The 16669-nt window shown below is 36.9% G+C and overlaps 1 protein-coding gene across 5 annotated transcripts in view; it reads left to right on the forward strand.

Annotated features, from left to right (window-relative positions):
• Positions 1 to 16669, forward strand: part of Cd200r1 (CD200 receptor 1) — a 67328-nt gene that overhangs the window by 41756 nt on the left and 8903 nt on the right. For 2 of the 5 annotated variants that reach the window (XM_075963611.1, XM_075963619.1), the window contains exons 2-4: positions 5720 to 5962; positions 15474 to 15533; positions 16276 to 16593. In XM_075963611.1, the coding sequence (XP_075819726.1) occupies positions 5890 to 5962; positions 15474 to 15533; positions 16276 to 16593 (451 nt within the window). In that variant the 5' untranslated portion in view covers positions 5720 to 5889. The remainder of the gene's footprint in view (positions 1 to 5719; positions 5963 to 15473; positions 15534 to 16275; positions 16594 to 16669) is intronic. The other 3 variants (XM_075963614.1, XM_075963631.1, XM_075963626.1) reach the window with 3 other exon arrangements.

The raw sequence follows: 16669 nt of genomic DNA on the forward strand, positions 1-16669 counted from the left end.
AAATACAAATCCAAACCACACTGAGGCTCCATCTCATCCATGCCAGAATGGCTGGGATCAAATTACAAATGGTGATGTGGATGTGGGAGAGAGGAACCTTTCTTCACTGCTGGTGAGAGCATAAACTGGTGTGCTTACTATGGAAGTGAAGCTACCACATGACCCAGCTATACCACTCCTGGGCGTATGTCCACAGGATACAACATTATAGCAAATGATATCTGCCCATCCATGTCTGTTGCTGCATTATTCACAATAGCAAAGAATGGAATGTGTCTAGATGTACATCAACAGATAAATGTAATAAAAATGTGGCATGTATATACAGTGGAATTTTATTCTACTATAAAGACAAATGAAATTTGCTTGAATATGAATCTGGATAGTGGTATGTTAAATGAGGTACCTTAGACAAAAAAACTACTAACGTTTTATGCTAATATGTCTGTAAATAAGGGGGAATGGCTGTGAGTGTGTAGAGATAGGAGACTATGAGAAGGGAACAGGAAGTATTGAGAATGTGGAGGGGGTCACATGTGACATGAGAGTAGAAAGGAGACTACTGGGGGGCGGTAAAGGGGGGATGAGGAAGAGGGGTGTGGGGAGGGAAACAACAAAACAGATTTTGTCAGTAAACAGCCCCAATACTAGGTTTCCATACCACCCCTCAAATGCCATTCAGTTCTAGCTGTCTTCCCCTGAATTCAATGTACCCTCCCCTCCCCACTTGATCCTGCTGTTCTCATTGGCCCTGCCTCCAGGCAACCTTAAAATCTATTTTATTTCCCCCTCCAAGGGAGATCCATGTTTTCCCCCAATCCTTTCCTGCTGTGGGACAATGGTCTGTATTCTGTCAATTATATTTTAAATAAACGCTGATTGGCCAGTAGCCAGGCAGGAAGTATAGGTGGGACAACCAGACAGGAAGTAGAGGCAGGGCAATGAGAACAGGAGAATTCTGGGAAGAAGGAAGTCCCATTATGCAGTCATGATTCAGCCCCAGAAGAAGCAAGATGTGACTGCCTCACCTAATAAGATACTGAGCCATGTGAATAACATAGCCAAGAATTATGGGCTAATATAAGTTATAATAAATAAGAAGTCTGAGCTATTAGGCCAATCAGTTTATAACTAATGTATCTGTGAGATTTCTTTGAGAATTAATGACTGTGGAAACCAGGCAGAACAGAAACCTCAGACTACACTTTCCTCTATAAATAATTTCCTTATGTCTTTGGATTATAGCTTGGTTCCTATTTATTTAATTTCTAATACCCACATTCCATTCTCACCACTTGACAGGTTTTCCAGACAGAAACTTAACAGAGAAATAAAGGATCTAATAGATGTTATTTATGACTCAATTGGGCTTAAGAGACATCTACAGAACATTTTACCCAAACACAAAATGTAGTTTCTTATCAGTATCTCATGGATCCTTCTCCAAAATCTACCACATACTCAGTAACAAAGCAAATCTCAACAGATTAAAAATAGTTGGAATAAACCCCAGTGTCTTATTGGACCATCATGTCTTAAAGTTAGAATTTAACAACAACACTAATTGCAGAAAGCCCACAAACTCATGGAAACTTGGCAGTTCTCAACTGAATTAGCACTAGGATAAAGAAGAAATAAAGAAATGAAAGACTTTCTAAAATTCAATGAAAATGACTGCATAATACAGTGATAGTTTATTTGTATTTTAATAAATAAAGCTTGCCCAAAGATCAGAAGGGCAAAGCTAAGCGATTAGAGTTCAGGCAGTGGCAGCACACACCTTTAATCCCAGGATTTTGGAGACAGAGACAGATGGATCTCTGTGAGTTCAAGAGCTATACAAGATCAATGCTAAAACATATCCAGGTAGTGGTGGGTCACGTCTTTAATCCCAGTACTAGGGAGTCATGCACTTGAGAGAATATAAAATGTGAGGAGAAAGAGGTTCAGTCTGCTTAGTCTGTTTAGTCTATAGTCACGCAGCCTTGGTAGAGGTAAGAATTTTCTAGTGGTTTGGCTGCCTTGTTTTTCTGGTTCTCCAGTTGAATCCTATTATCTGTCTCTGGGTTTTTATTATTCATGTTATAGTACAACATACCCAAATTTATGGGATACAATGAAAGCAGTGCTAAGAGGAAAGTTCATAGCACTAAATTCCTACATAAAGAAGCTGGAAAAAATCCAACACTAGCAAATTAACAAAACACCTAAAAGCCCTAGAACAAAAAGAAACAAACTCACCCAGAAGGACTAGATGACAGCAAATAATTAACTGAGAGTTAAAATCAACAAAATAGAAACAAAGAAAACAATACAAAGAATCAATGAGACAAAAGGTTTGTTCTTTGAGAAAATAAACAAAAAAGATAAGTCTTTATCCACATTAACCAAAATACAGATAGAATATGCAAATTAGCAAAGTCAGAAATGAAAAGTGGGACTAACAGACATGTAGGAAATTCAGAGAATCATCAGGTCATACTTCAAAAACATGTATTCAGCAAAATTGGAAAAGTTAAAGGAAATGGACAAGTTTCTGGATCAATATTACATACCAAAATTAAATCAACACCAGTTAAGCAAATTAAATAGATATATAACTACTAAGGAAATAGAAACATTCATCACTGTTTCCCAACCAAGAAAAACTCAGGACCAGAATGTTTCAAAACAGTATTCTACCAGATTTTCAAAGAAAAACTAATACCAATGCTCCTCAAATTGTTCTAAACAATAGAAACAGAAGGAGCATTGCCAAACATTTTATGAGGCTTCAGTTACTCTGATACACAAACCACACAAAGACACACTTAAGAAAGAGAATAACCGATCAACCCCCCCTCAGGAATATTGATGTAAAAATACTCAATAAAATATTGGCAAACTGAATCCAAGAAAACATACTGTAGTGATATTTCATTTGTCCTTTGATAAAGTTTGCTTGAGGTTCAGAAAGTAAAACAGCCACACTGATTAGCCTTAGACATCAGGCAGTGGTGACACATACCTTTAATCCCAATAGTCACCCTATCTGATTATAAAAACCAGGTGGTAGTGGTGCAGCTTTTCACCCAATACTAGAGAGGAATATAAGACAGGAGGAGACAGCTCTCACATACAATCTCATTCTGAGATTCCTAGAGTTCAGGATCACCTTTTTGGACAGATATAGATGTAAGAGCCAGTGGCTTGTTGTTTTGCTTTTCTGACCTTCAGATTGGACCTCAATATCTGTCTCTTAGTTTTTATTAATTGTGCTACAAAGTAGGCTTCATTTCATAGATTTGGGGATAGATCAGCATATGAAAATCTGTCAATGTAATCTACCATATAAACAAACTGAAAGAAAAAAAACAATATGATCTTCTTATTAGATGCTGAAAAAGTCTTCATCAAAATTCAACACCCCTTCATGATATAGGTCTTGGAAAGAGCAGGGATACAAGAAACATACCTAAACACAATAAAGAAAATATACAACAAACCAACAGCCAACATTAAACCAAATGGAAAGAAACTCAAAGCGATTCCACTGAAATCAGGAACAGGACAAGGCTGTCCACTGTCTCCATTTCTATTCAATATTGTACTTGAAATTCTAGCTAGAGCAATAATACAAAAAAAGGAGATCAAGGGGTTACAAATTGGAAACTTTCACTATTTGCTGATGATATGATAGTATACATAAATGACCCCAAAAGTTCCACCTTGGAACTCCTACAACTGATAAACACCTTCAGTACAATAACAGGATACAAGATTAACTCAAAAACACCAGTGCCCCCTACCTATATACAGATGATAAATGTACTGGAAACAAATCACAGAAATATCATCCTTTACAATAGCCACAAATACTATAAAGTATCTTGGTATAACTAATCAAACATGTGAAAGAACTGTATGACAAGAACTTTAAATCTTTGCATCAGAAAATACAAAGATCTTTCATGCTCTTGGATAGATAGGGTTAGCATAGTAAAAATTGCAGTCTTACCAAAGCAATCTATAGATTCAATGCAATATCCATCAAAATCCCAGCAAAATTCTCCATGGACCTCAAAGAACAATACTTAACTTTATATGGAAAAATTAAAAAAAAACAGGATAGCTTAAACAATCCTGTACAACAAAGGAACTTCTGGAAGCATCATCATCCCTGACTTCAAACTTTATTGTAGGGCTACAGTAATGAAAACAGCTTGGTATTTGGCATAAAAACAGACAGGAGGACCAATGGATTCAAACCAATGATCTGGATATCAACCCACATACCTACAAAAACCAGATTTTTGATAAAGAAGATAAAATTATAAAATGAAAACATATTCACTGAGTGGCGCTGATATAACTGGATATTGACATGTAGAAGAATGCAAATACGTCCATATATATCATATATATCATGCACTAAACTCAAGTCCAAATGGATCAAAAAGTTCAACATAGAACCAACCACACTGAACCTCATAGAAGAGAAAGTTGGAAGTCGCCTTGAATACACAAGTACATGAGACTACTTCTTAAATATAGCTCCAGTAACACAAACACTGAAAGCAACAATTAATAAATGAAACCTCCTGAAACTGAGAAGTTTCTGTAAAGCAAAGGACGTAGTCACTAAGACAAAACGGTAGCCTACAGAATGGGAAAATACCTTCAGCAACCCCACATCTGACAGAGGGCTGATGTCTAAAATATATAAAGAACTAAAAAAACTGACATCAAAAGAACAAATAATCCCATTAAAAAATGGACTACACACCAAAACAGATAACTTGCAACAGAGAAATCTCAAGTGGTCAACAGACACTTAAGAAAATGCTCAACATCCTTAGCCACCAGAGCAATGCAAATCAAAACAACTCTGAGATAGCATCTTACACCAGTCAAAATGACCAGGAAACACCGATGACAGCTTGTGCTCGAAAGATGTGGAGTAAGGGGAACACTCTTCCATTGCTGGTGGTAGTGCAAACTTGTACAGCTGCTTTTGGAATAAGTATGGTGATTTCTCAGAAAATAGGAACCAATCTACCTCAAGACCTAGTAATAACACTCTTGGGCACATACCCAAAGGATGCTCAATCATAGCAAAGGACATTTGCTCAGTTATGATCATGTTAGCATTATTCATATTAACCAGAACCTGGAAACAACCTAGATGCCCCTCAATGGGAGAATGGATAAGGAAAATGTGTTACAGTTTTACAATGGAGTACTACTTAGTGGTTAAAAACAATGAAAATTTTGAAATTTGTGTGAAAATGGAAGGGACTAGAAAAGAAATCATACTGAGTGAGCTAACCCAGACCCAGAGATGCCATTATAATTTGTATTCACTCATAAATTGCTTTTAAACATAACAAAAAGAATAACCCGCCTACAGTCCACAAACCAAGAGACTCTAGACAACAAAGAGGACCCTAAGAGAGACATACAAGGATCTGCCTAGGAAGGAGAAAAGACAAGATCTTCTGAGTAAATTGGAAATATTGGAGCTGGAGCCAGGTAGAAGGGGAGAGCCGAGGAAGGAAGGAGGTGGGAAAAATGTATAGCTCAAATAGAAACAATATATAAAATTAAATTTAAAATACTGCATTAAAAGATAAGTTGCCATAAAATATATCTCAATGTTTTAATATCATTAGAGAATAAGTTAAGCTTTGTCTTCTTCCTTCACTACTCAGCAAACATCACTGCCAATCTTCCTCTGCAGGCTTAATCATCCAACAGCACACAGAGTGCAGATGAAGATAAGATAGGCAAAATGAGGAAGAAAAGTCACGCTTAGTCTGGTGAACTGAGCTCAAAGTTAACTGCGAGGGACAGATTCATTGAGCCCATCCAGAGCTTATGGTGATTTGTGTTGACTAGAAACCACTCCAGATGAACGCTGTGGGGAAGACTTTGGCTTTGAGATTACTGATCTCCATCTCTATTTTGGCAACAAATGGGACTAGTAAGTGTGACATTCTGAGATTTTTGGGAAATGAAACTATCTTTAAGCCTAACATTGGACTATAATAATCCTCCTGCTTCAGTCTCCTCACTCTGAAATTACACATTTGTTTCAGGCTAACATGGCCACTTTAAATTTTTTTTAACTTCAATTTTTTTATTTATTTTACATACCAACAAGTTTTCCCTCCATCCTCTCCTTATGTTTCCTTCCCCATTTCTTTTTTTAACCCCCCCTTTTCATCCACTCCTCAGAAAGGGCAGGCCTCCCATGGGGAGTCACAAATCCTGGCATATCAAGTTGGGGCAAGACTAAGCTCCTCCTCCCTACATCAAGGCATCCAACCATAGGGAATGGATCCCAAAAAGCCATAAAGCTGATTATTTTTAATAAGTAGGTTTTCTACATATATTCAATGGAATAGATTATTCTATTATTCGTTGTCATGTATATGAGGAGAAATGATTCCCTGAAAAACAATATTTTACTAAGATGTCTTCCTTGTCCCATCTTTAAGATTGACACATAACAAAAAAACAAAAACAAACAAAATCCCAAATAAGCAAACAAACAAACAAAAAATGAGAAAAATCTCTGAGAAGGGAAGCAGTGGCATTCAGAGTAAAGTGGAGGCGCCAAACTCAGGTAGGAAGGGACAGTCCTCTGTTATAATAAGGGAAAAAGCGACAAGGTAGTCTGGATGCAGATCAACTTAAAGACTGGTGTCATAGACTATGGAGTCTGTCTTAAAGCATTTGAAGTAAAGCTGTTGGAAGTTACCAGTGGGAAGAGGGGCAAGATAAGGAGCAGAGCCCATGAAATAACCATTTCAAAGATAGGAAGGACAGGCTGCTAGCTAAAGTGGTGGAACTCGAGTTTGAGTTCTGCTTCACCAGAACCACAGATCCTAAACAGACTGATCAGCATGAAAGCAAATTGACTTTTCTCCCAAGATAAAAATATCAGTGCATTTCCTTCTAATTCAAGATGTATGTGCCTTCTACACGCTGACATACAGATAGAGCAGACCATTTGTTGAAGATGCTTTCTTTCTTCCCAGTGTGCATTTCTGGCTTCTTTAGCAAAAATCAGGTGTCCCTAGGAGTGTGGATTTATTTCTGGGTCTTTGGTTGGATTCCATTGATAAACATGTTTTTTTTAATTATTATTATACCTTGAAATCAGGGATGGTGATACTTTGGAAAGTTGTTTTATTGTACAGAATTGTTTTAACTATCCTGGGTTTTTTGTTTGTCCATATTAAGTTGAATATTGACTTTTCAAAGTCTGTAAGAATTGTGTTGGGACTTTGATGGGGATAACATTGAATCAGTAGATTCCTTTTAGTAGGATGACAATTTTTACTATATTAATCCTACTGATCCATGAGCATGGGAAATCTTTCTTCAACTTCTTCAAAAACATCAAGTTTTTATCATACAAGGCTTTCACTTGCTTGGATAGAGTTACCCCAAGACATTCTGTATTATTTGAGGTTATTGTGAATTATATTTCCCCTGATTTCTTTCTCAGTCCATTTATTATTTATATGTATGTGGGATACTGATTGTTTCCAGATACCTTGCAGAAAGCATTTTATCAGTTATAGGAGTCTCGGTGGAATTTTTAGACTCGTGATGTATACAATCATATCATCTGAAAATAAAGATACTTTGACTTCTTCCTTCCCTATTTGTATCCCCTTGATCTCCTTCAGTTGTCTTATTGCTCTAGCCACGAATTCAAGTACTATATTGAGTATGTGTGCAGAGAGTGGAGAAACTTTCCTTGTTCTTGGTTTTATTGGAATTGTTTTGAGTTTCTATTTAATTTGATATTTCCTATAGACTTGCTGTAATTTGACTTTATTATGTTTAAATATTTCCCTCATATCCCTTATCTCTCCAAGACATTTTTAATGAAAGGGTGTTGGATTTTATCAAAAGCTTTTCAGAATTTAATGAAATGATCATGTAGGTTTTTTCTCCCAATTTGTTTATATGATTGGCTGATTTTCGTGAGTTGAACCATGCCTATACTGATGGGGGAGTGTCATATATCAATCTGTTGATTTCCTTGGTTAAGCAATAAAGAAACTGCTAGGCCCATTGGATAGGCCCACCCTTAGGTGGGTGGAGTAAACAGAACAGAATGCCGGGAGGAAGAGGAAGTGAGGTCAGACTCCGCAGCTCTCCTCTTGGGAGCAGATGCAGGAGAGACGCCATGCTACCTGCTCCAGGGAAGACGCACGCTATGAAGCTCCAACCCAGGATGGACTTAGGCTAGAATCTTCCCGGTAAGCGCACCTAGGGGCGCTACACAGATGATTAGAAATGGGCCAGAGCAGTATTTAAAAGAATACAGTGTCCGTGTAATTATTTCGGGGCACAAGCTAGCCGGGCAGGGTAGGCGGCTGGGGTTTTGGGGACATAGCCCCGCCGCCGCCCATATTACAACACTATACTGCTGTGCTAGGAAGAAGCCTGAGGGATTGGTTCTCAAGGAACAGACAGTGCCAGTTTTCTTTATATCCTTCTATGTTTTTAATTGAAGATCTTACGTATTTTTGTTGTCTCTTGTTACTTGGCATAGAAATTCTTTTTCTTTTATACTTGTGATGTGCTTTTACAGTTAGTTCAATTCTACTCTTAAAGAGCATGATAGTGCCTTATAGTAGCATAAGAATGTTAGGATAACAAATAAATTCTACTCCTTTCTTCCTGTCTCTTTAGTTATTTCTTGGAAAACATCTGTCTTAGGCAGTGAAGAGACACCATGACCATGGCAATTCCTATAAAGGAAAGCATTTAACTGGGACTTAATTACAGTTTCAGAGCCTTAGTCCAATCCCTTCATGCAGGTAGACATGGCAGCCCAGTGTTCTATACTTGGGTCTGAACCTGCAGGCCTAAGTTGAGATTTTAAAACTCCAAAGTTTACCCACAGCAACACACTTCTTCCAACAAGACTACATCTGTAATTCCTCTCAAACAGTGCCTCCCACTAATGACTCCTCATTTAAATATGAGCCTCAGGGGAAATTCATATTCAAGCTACCTCAGCACTAGACTATCACAGAACAAGATTTTGGGGAAATGGAGTTTGAAGTTGATTAAGACTAATTTTGGTTTCTTTTCCTAAAATGGTATATCACAATGTAACCCACGCTGACCTCAGATTAACTATGTGGCCAGCTACTCTGAAATTTATGATTTTATTGCTTCCCCCTTTGTCCAACCATGCCTGGCTTAGGGCTATTTTATTTTGAGAAATTCTGCAGACCCCAAGGAAAGGATGAATATAGTTTTAGGAACCACATAATGAGAAAATGGATAGAGAAGATGACCCCTATTTTGTTCCTACCTCTGTTTTGCATCATTTCTGCTGTTCAGGCACAGGGTTGAAAGCAGGAAGAGAGAGGATGAACTCTTTGTGGTTCTGTTCCTACAGGTCTTGAGAATGACTGTTTCTTTATCTGCATGGTGTTTAGTATTAGACCAAATTGCTTTAATTAGGTGGTATCCATAACATTTCTTCTTCCATAGAAATAAAAGCAAAAGTCCTTCCCAACATAATATATCCTGGTTTTCAGTCTGAGGTCAACGTATCTTTAAAATGTATAGGCTGATTTAATTCAGCAGTTATTTTGTTATTAACTAATGTCTGTCTACCACTCTTATTCCTTGTTCATTAGCGTTTAAATTTTTTAAAGCCAATAACGTACTGTGTAATCTAGCTTTGTGTATTAAGCATATCTTGTAAAGTGGGATTAGATATTTCTATAACTGCTTTATATAACTGTGTAGTATATTGCAATATGCTTGATGTTGTAATATGAAAAAAAACATTTTATTTTACTAGAGACATATGCTGGTGCTTTGTCAGTCTTAATTAGTACATGTATTCCCATAATGGTCATGATTTCTAATACGTGTGTAATTACAGAATCAGTCTTTTAAGAACTTAAAGTAGTTGCCAATTGAAATCCTATAAGTGTATCTATGTTATGGTGCACATATTTTCATTTTTCAAACTCTGAAAAATGAAACAGATGCATTTTCCAAATATCATTTCTTTGAGTTCCCTTTAGGTCACTTCCTGCAGGTAATGGAGTTTGATTATACAAAGAACAAGTAGGACATTTCCTTATAAATTCTTTGACTTATTTCCAAGTGATAAAAAGATCTTTCTTAAAACCTTTGTTGATAACATGGTATTTCTTATGAAATTCTTAGACTTCTAACATATTTCCTGCCTTTAGAGGATCAATCTTATCATTATGTTGTGCTAGAGGGCCTGGTAGACCTATATGGGATCTAATACATGTTATATACAAAGAATGATTTCTATTTCTGATTATTTGATGTAACTGAATAAATAACAAAGTTAATTCTGGAACTGAGACATGAACACATGAGCAATTAAAAGAACACATTAAACCAAGGAAACCTCACCTGAACCTTACAGTGATGCAAATCTAGCCCTGTGATGTGTGACCACATGTTATGTGCTAATCTGTTATCTGACACCTGGGGCATGCATCAAGGACCAACAAAAGAACTCCTCGCTGTTCTTGGACCTTTGGATCTGCTTGTTCCTTTACTGTTGACACAGCCTGCTTGCCTGCCTATCGATTTACCCATCTGATTCTGAACCTGAACCTGGATATATATCCATATATACTTAATTACTGTGTGCTGTATGATGTGAGAGTTGATACTGGTAATTAAGATTGAGACTAAAGAACTGGCATTTTCCTTGGCTGGGTTTCCAAGGCAAGCAGGATTATATGATAAATTGCTGTGACTGAAAGCACTAAACCTTTTGAATTTATTGTTATTTAATAAATTCTGAATCTATTAAAAATTAATTCTGAATCACCAGGAATAAGCTCAGCAATTTTAGTACGTAAAACAACTCTATCTACTTATTGAGAGTTAGTAGTTATATTAAGAGGTTCTGGAAAATGTAATAATACCACGAGAATAGTATATAATTCTGATTTCTGAACTAATTTATAAGGGCTTTGAGCAACTTTACTTAATTTCCCTGATATAAAACCCATTTTTCCTGATTTATTTGTATCAGTATAGAATGTAGAGACTCCAAAGTAGTGTTACCTTTTTTATATGAGGGAGTATACAATTAGTTCTTTTTATACGATGAAATTTTTTTTTGCTTTTGGGATATTTGTTGCTAATCTCTCGCAAGAAATTATTGGAAGCTCTTTCCAATGTTCATTTTCTGCCCACAATGAGGCAATTGAACATTGGTAAAAGGTACTCCAATTTCTTCTTTGTCTATTCCTGCTATTTGTCAAAGTCTCAATATTCCTTTCATAATCAATTCAGAAACCTTTTCTACATAGGTCTTTATTTTTTTACTCTTTTTTTTGTGGTGAAAATATCCTTTCTAAGATACTTACTATCTTCTCTCTGCATAAGAATTCGTGAAGGAGAATAAGGAGATGGTAAAATAGTCAGAATACAGTCTAGCTCTTCTTGATCTAAAAGTTCCAAATATGCAACTTATTCACTCTCTCTCTCTGTTGCTTTTTTTTTTAACAAGAGCCAATACTCTCTCAGCATAATCTGATAATTTTCTTGGACTGTAATGGAAAAATTACTGTAATGGAAAAATTAAAAATGCTGCAGGGTCCCCAGCAGTGGCAGCCGGCCATATGGCAGCTGGCAGCAGGACCTGAAAGCAACCAGTCCCAGGGAGGTCCCTGCGCCATGGCTGGTCCAGGGCAGGGAGACACATGGCAGCGGGCAAGAGACAGAGACATGGATAGGCATGCCATGAAGGGTAAGGGAATTTCGGGCTGTAAAAGCCCACTGGCTGAATTATCTTATTTATGACTCTTACATCTGTTAACATTCTTGCATATTCAGATTTCTTTTTAATAAAAAATATAGGAGAATTCCAACAACTAGTCAATTCTTCAATATTTTGAGCATTTATTTGCTCTTGTATACCAACTGTTCTAATGTCTGTATTTTTTCTGATGTCAAAGGCCATTGTTCTACCCACACAGGTTTGTCATATAACCATTTTAAAGGTTGGGCTGTTGGTAGAAAGATCAGCAGCTGGTATGCCCTGCTTACATAAACCTAAACAGTCTGTGACTCTTTTTGATAGTACCTTTTAATTTTTCTCAGAAACTTTTGCTAATTTATGGTTTGTTTCTGACATTGGAGGAGAATGTTACTATGTGTTTTCCATTGTTGCTACAAATTATGTCACCACAAATTCATTGCTATGGTAGCCACATATGGTTTTAATTTTCCTATCTGTCCTTCTGTACCTATACACTCAACCCATCTTGCACTTTGTTTTGCATGAGGTAAAGGTCCAGTTCCTAGAAATTGAACATTTACCTGAAGAGGCCAATTGGGATGCCAAGATTTTGGTGGAATCATTGTTACATCTGTACCGTGTCTACCAAACTCTCAATTTCAGTGCTATTTAATTTGTATTTTTAGCTTTAGTCTTTGACCAGTTTTAGAAGTTTGCCAAAATACTTGTTTTTTGGTCTTCCTGAAACTGTTCTGTCATCCATCCAGAGCAGTATAGCTTTTACCAATATGTATCAAGTCTTTTAAATGCTCTGTGGAGGAATTTCCCCAATTTTGACTGGGAATGATTGAACCAGATTTAACATTGGTGCCTGCAAGAGGTTCCCTAATGCATTTCCTGATGGCAAAGGGTTTCTTTGCCTGACACTTGTGGATCTGCATTCATTAGTCCAATTCTGGCCTTTGTAATGCATTATGCATACTCCAGAAGGCTGGGGACTTCTGTTTGGATTATCTCTTGAAATAACCTTATTTCTAGGAACACCTTGCCTACAATCCCTACTTTACCACAATTAAATTATATGACCTTATAATGTTTCTTAAAATTGTTAGAAATCACCTCTCCTATCCAAATATTATCATAACATGATATCCAATATCAGGCGGATTTTGGATTCATTCCTCTAGGGGTGCTGATCTTGCCTAATCACCCCTTTGCATTATGAATTAGCACTTCTAAAAAGCCAAATATTCAATTAATATTTGTCTAACATCTGGATCTGATATTATTCTATTTAAAGCTGAAGTCAGTCTTTGTAACAAAAATAATGAAGGCTTGTTTTGGGTCTCATATAATTTGATTAAATAAATCAATCCTTTTCCTAATTCTGCAACCCTGTCCCAAGCATTCAAAGCTGATATATGGCATGGAACCAAGATGTTATCATCTAATATAGACTGTCTTTGCAAATCAGCAAACTGGGTCCAACTGAGAAGCTGATCTTGGGAAATCTTATTTCCTCTATCCCTACCTCATTGTTCTATGACCTTAGCTTCTTCTCTCCACCATGTTGTTCATTGTAACTGTGGACCAGCTTCCAATACTACTGTAATTAAATCTTTCCAGTCTTCTGGAATAATTGTGTTTTTAGTTGTGTATGAATTTAACATCTATTTCTCAAAAAGTGAACACATACCATATAAAATGACAGCTTCCATAAATCTCTTCCTTAAATCTAACATTTCTACAAGATTCCAGTTAAGTTCTGCATAGCTTGGGGGTACCTATCATCTGGTGACCATTCCTCTATGATGACAGGTTAAATTAAGGTTGGTGTTTTAATAACCTTAGGTCAGTCTTCTTCAGTTTCACAAAGCAATGGTGTAGTATGTTCTTCTCTAAACTCCTCTGTCTGTGTCAGTGTGTTTTCTTTTTTTATTAGTAGGGTTTTAAAAACTTGTATCTTTTCAATAGGAAGTCATTCTAAAACTTGTATTCTATCAGCCAAATTTTTCTTATTTATTGGTATGTCTGTCTAAAGCTTATATCTTATAGTAAGTATTTATAAAGCTTGTATGCTATCAATAATATGTCTTTCTAATGCTTATATCTTATCAATCAAATTATCATTTTGGCATATTAATCAAACAACTACTTGTTAAGGATAAAATACTAAGTACCAAATTAATAGTAATTATAATCGACATTAGGTCCCTCCTGCTAAAATGTTTATCCCTTCATTTAAATTTACCATTTTCAAATCATCCATAGTAATACTATGCAGGGTCACATTGTGATATTCTTCATTCTTAACATGGGAAATACTTTTCTTTTTAATATTATTTAACTTTGCCTTAAAGGACTTTTCAGGTATCTCACCAAATCTGCTGACTTCCCACTGTTTCTGCATGGTATTGGCCAGGAACTCAAGTCCCTCTCACAGCTTCTAAGCAGAAGCCTTCTTTCCAGAGTCCTGGCAAATGGCAGCTGACTGTTGTGAGTGCTCATGCAGAGAAGCCCAGACAGAAACTGCAGCAGATTCAGCTGCCATGACTTCTCTGTCCGTATGGTCATGCCACACATTGGAGCACCAAATGTTGTTTAAATTTCGGCCCTGTGTCTGCACCTAATTAAACTGCTATTTCAGCCAACAACTGTTACTCCACAGTGTACCACCAGCCTGCTTCTCCATCAGCAGACACTATGGAGGCAGCCTGGCAGAAATTCTGTTCCGCGGGCACTGGTCTCTCACTGCTACCAAAGGTAGCGTTAACTAAATCTCTACCATTCTGTTTATAAATAAAACTCAAGATTCAAAGGCTGAGTTGAAAACCTGCAGCTCAGAGTCTCCAGAAAACCCCAGTCCTTCTACTTTTCTAAAACAAAACAAAAAAGCTGTGCCACTCCAAATCCCTCCTTACTACTTCCTGTGTCTCTCATCTCTCCTGGATGCCTCTGGTGCTCTATGATTACTTTCTGTCAACTAGTTGCTAACTCAGTCTCTTGAACCATAGTTAATTTTATTTAATCAATACAGTTGCAAACTTCAGGTTCAAAGGTGATTGAATATCCCCCAATAGCTGACATCTGGAGAAAGGAGTTTAATCAAGTCAGCTCATGCATTATGCCTACCTGGCAAGGGGTTGGATGATGGAAAGAAGGACTACTGTGCAAACAGTTTGACAAAATAAGGGTACTCATAAAAGGGAAACAATTGATTAGTATGTAATAAAACTATTTTTAAAGATGTTGAGAAAGATGTTGACATATGATGATACAACTTCTAATTACTATTTTATAGCAACTTAAATATTTGAAACTTTTATTTAAACACTTTTTAGAGTCAAGATGTTTAGGTATGAATTGAAATAAAATGACACAGAGTATTTTATTATTCATGACAGAAGGTACTATTCTTCTTTATCTTATGGGCAGCACTGTGGCTTTAATTAGGGGATGACATCTGGAGAAAGGAGTTTAACCAAGTTATCTTATGTGGTTTGCCTACACTGGACCTGGCAAGGAGCTGAAAGAAGGGAAACGGTTACTGTACAAACTATTTGAAAAAATTAGTTCATTCATAAATGGTAAATAATGGATTAATATATTAAGATGTAGTTTCCAAGGTGTTGAATATCAGTGAAGATTAAACTTCTAATTATTGCTTACAGAGATATAAATATTTAAACATTCTTATTTAAATGTTTTCTAGAGTCAAGTTGTATGAATGGGAATCAAATATCACAGAATGGTTCATTTCCTGAGTCAGAAGGTACTGTTCTTCTCTATCATGTGGCCAGCACTAGGGGATTGGAGAGTTCACCTTGCTGAGAAACAGTTACCTAATGCTTGGGCTTCTGGAGAGACTTAGGAGGAGTGGAAAAATCTGGTGATGTGAGAGTTATGGCAGGAGGGACCTGAGCGATTGATTGCATCTACACCTTTACTGTCTTAGAGTAATAAGGACTATGGGATGAGCACCCTCCCAAGTCTGTTGTGAAGAAGCTTTCGTCATCTAATTAAATGACCTTTATTTGATGTGACTTGTGAGCACCTGAGGACCCAAAGAGGCAAGTGACATTGAAATGGTGTAGTTGAGATGGTTAATACAATGCTTACCAGAGTCAAGGCTCATTCACAGTGACTTCTGCTCCTGTTAAAGTGGTGACATCACTGACTCTTTTGTCACAGTGACTATAACAGATAATTTGTTGAGTAATCACGATTGAGCAAACTTATATCCATCACAGACTCTAAGTCAGTATACAGTTAAAGGGAGGTTTTATGGTGAGAGATGCATGTAGCACACAGGACTTGAATTTTTAGTTTAGAAAGTGGATAATGTATTTAATTTTAGTAGTTTGAACATACAGAAACAAGAATTGTGAGAAAAATTGAATATTTCTGGAAAACATTTATAAGTCAAGCAAAGCTCTTGCGTAACTTCATATACGCTGCTGTAGACAGACTTAACACAGCTTTCCTTTTCTCATTCTTTGTGTGTGTGTGTCCAGTTAACACTACACTGTTGGTACAGATGGGTGCAAAGGCTCTGCTGTGCTGCCCTGCTTTTCCAATGACAAAAACAATATTAATACTATGGGTAATAACCCCCAGAGGGCAGCCTCCCTGCAGAATATTATACAGAGCAGAAATAAAGGAGATCAATGAAACCAACTGTACAGACAAGAGAATCACCTGGGCATCCACACCTGATCAGAGTCCTGACCTTCAGATCAATGCAGTGGCCCTCAGTCATGACGGGCTTTATTCATGTGAAATAGCAACACCGCAGGGGAATTTCCTGAGGAGACATGACCTCCAAGTGCTAGGTAAGTGACATGGTCACATATCGTGCTATTTCAGGTCACCAGACTTTAGATAGAAACAGACGCCTTTGTAATTTGG

This window comes from Microtus pennsylvanicus, chromosome 1 (assembly GCF_037038515.1).
Source record: "Microtus pennsylvanicus isolate mMicPen1 chromosome 1, mMicPen1.hap1, whole genome shotgun sequence".
In the NCBI taxonomy this organism is placed as follows: domain Eukaryota; kingdom Metazoa; phylum Chordata; class Mammalia; order Rodentia; family Cricetidae; genus Microtus; species Microtus pennsylvanicus.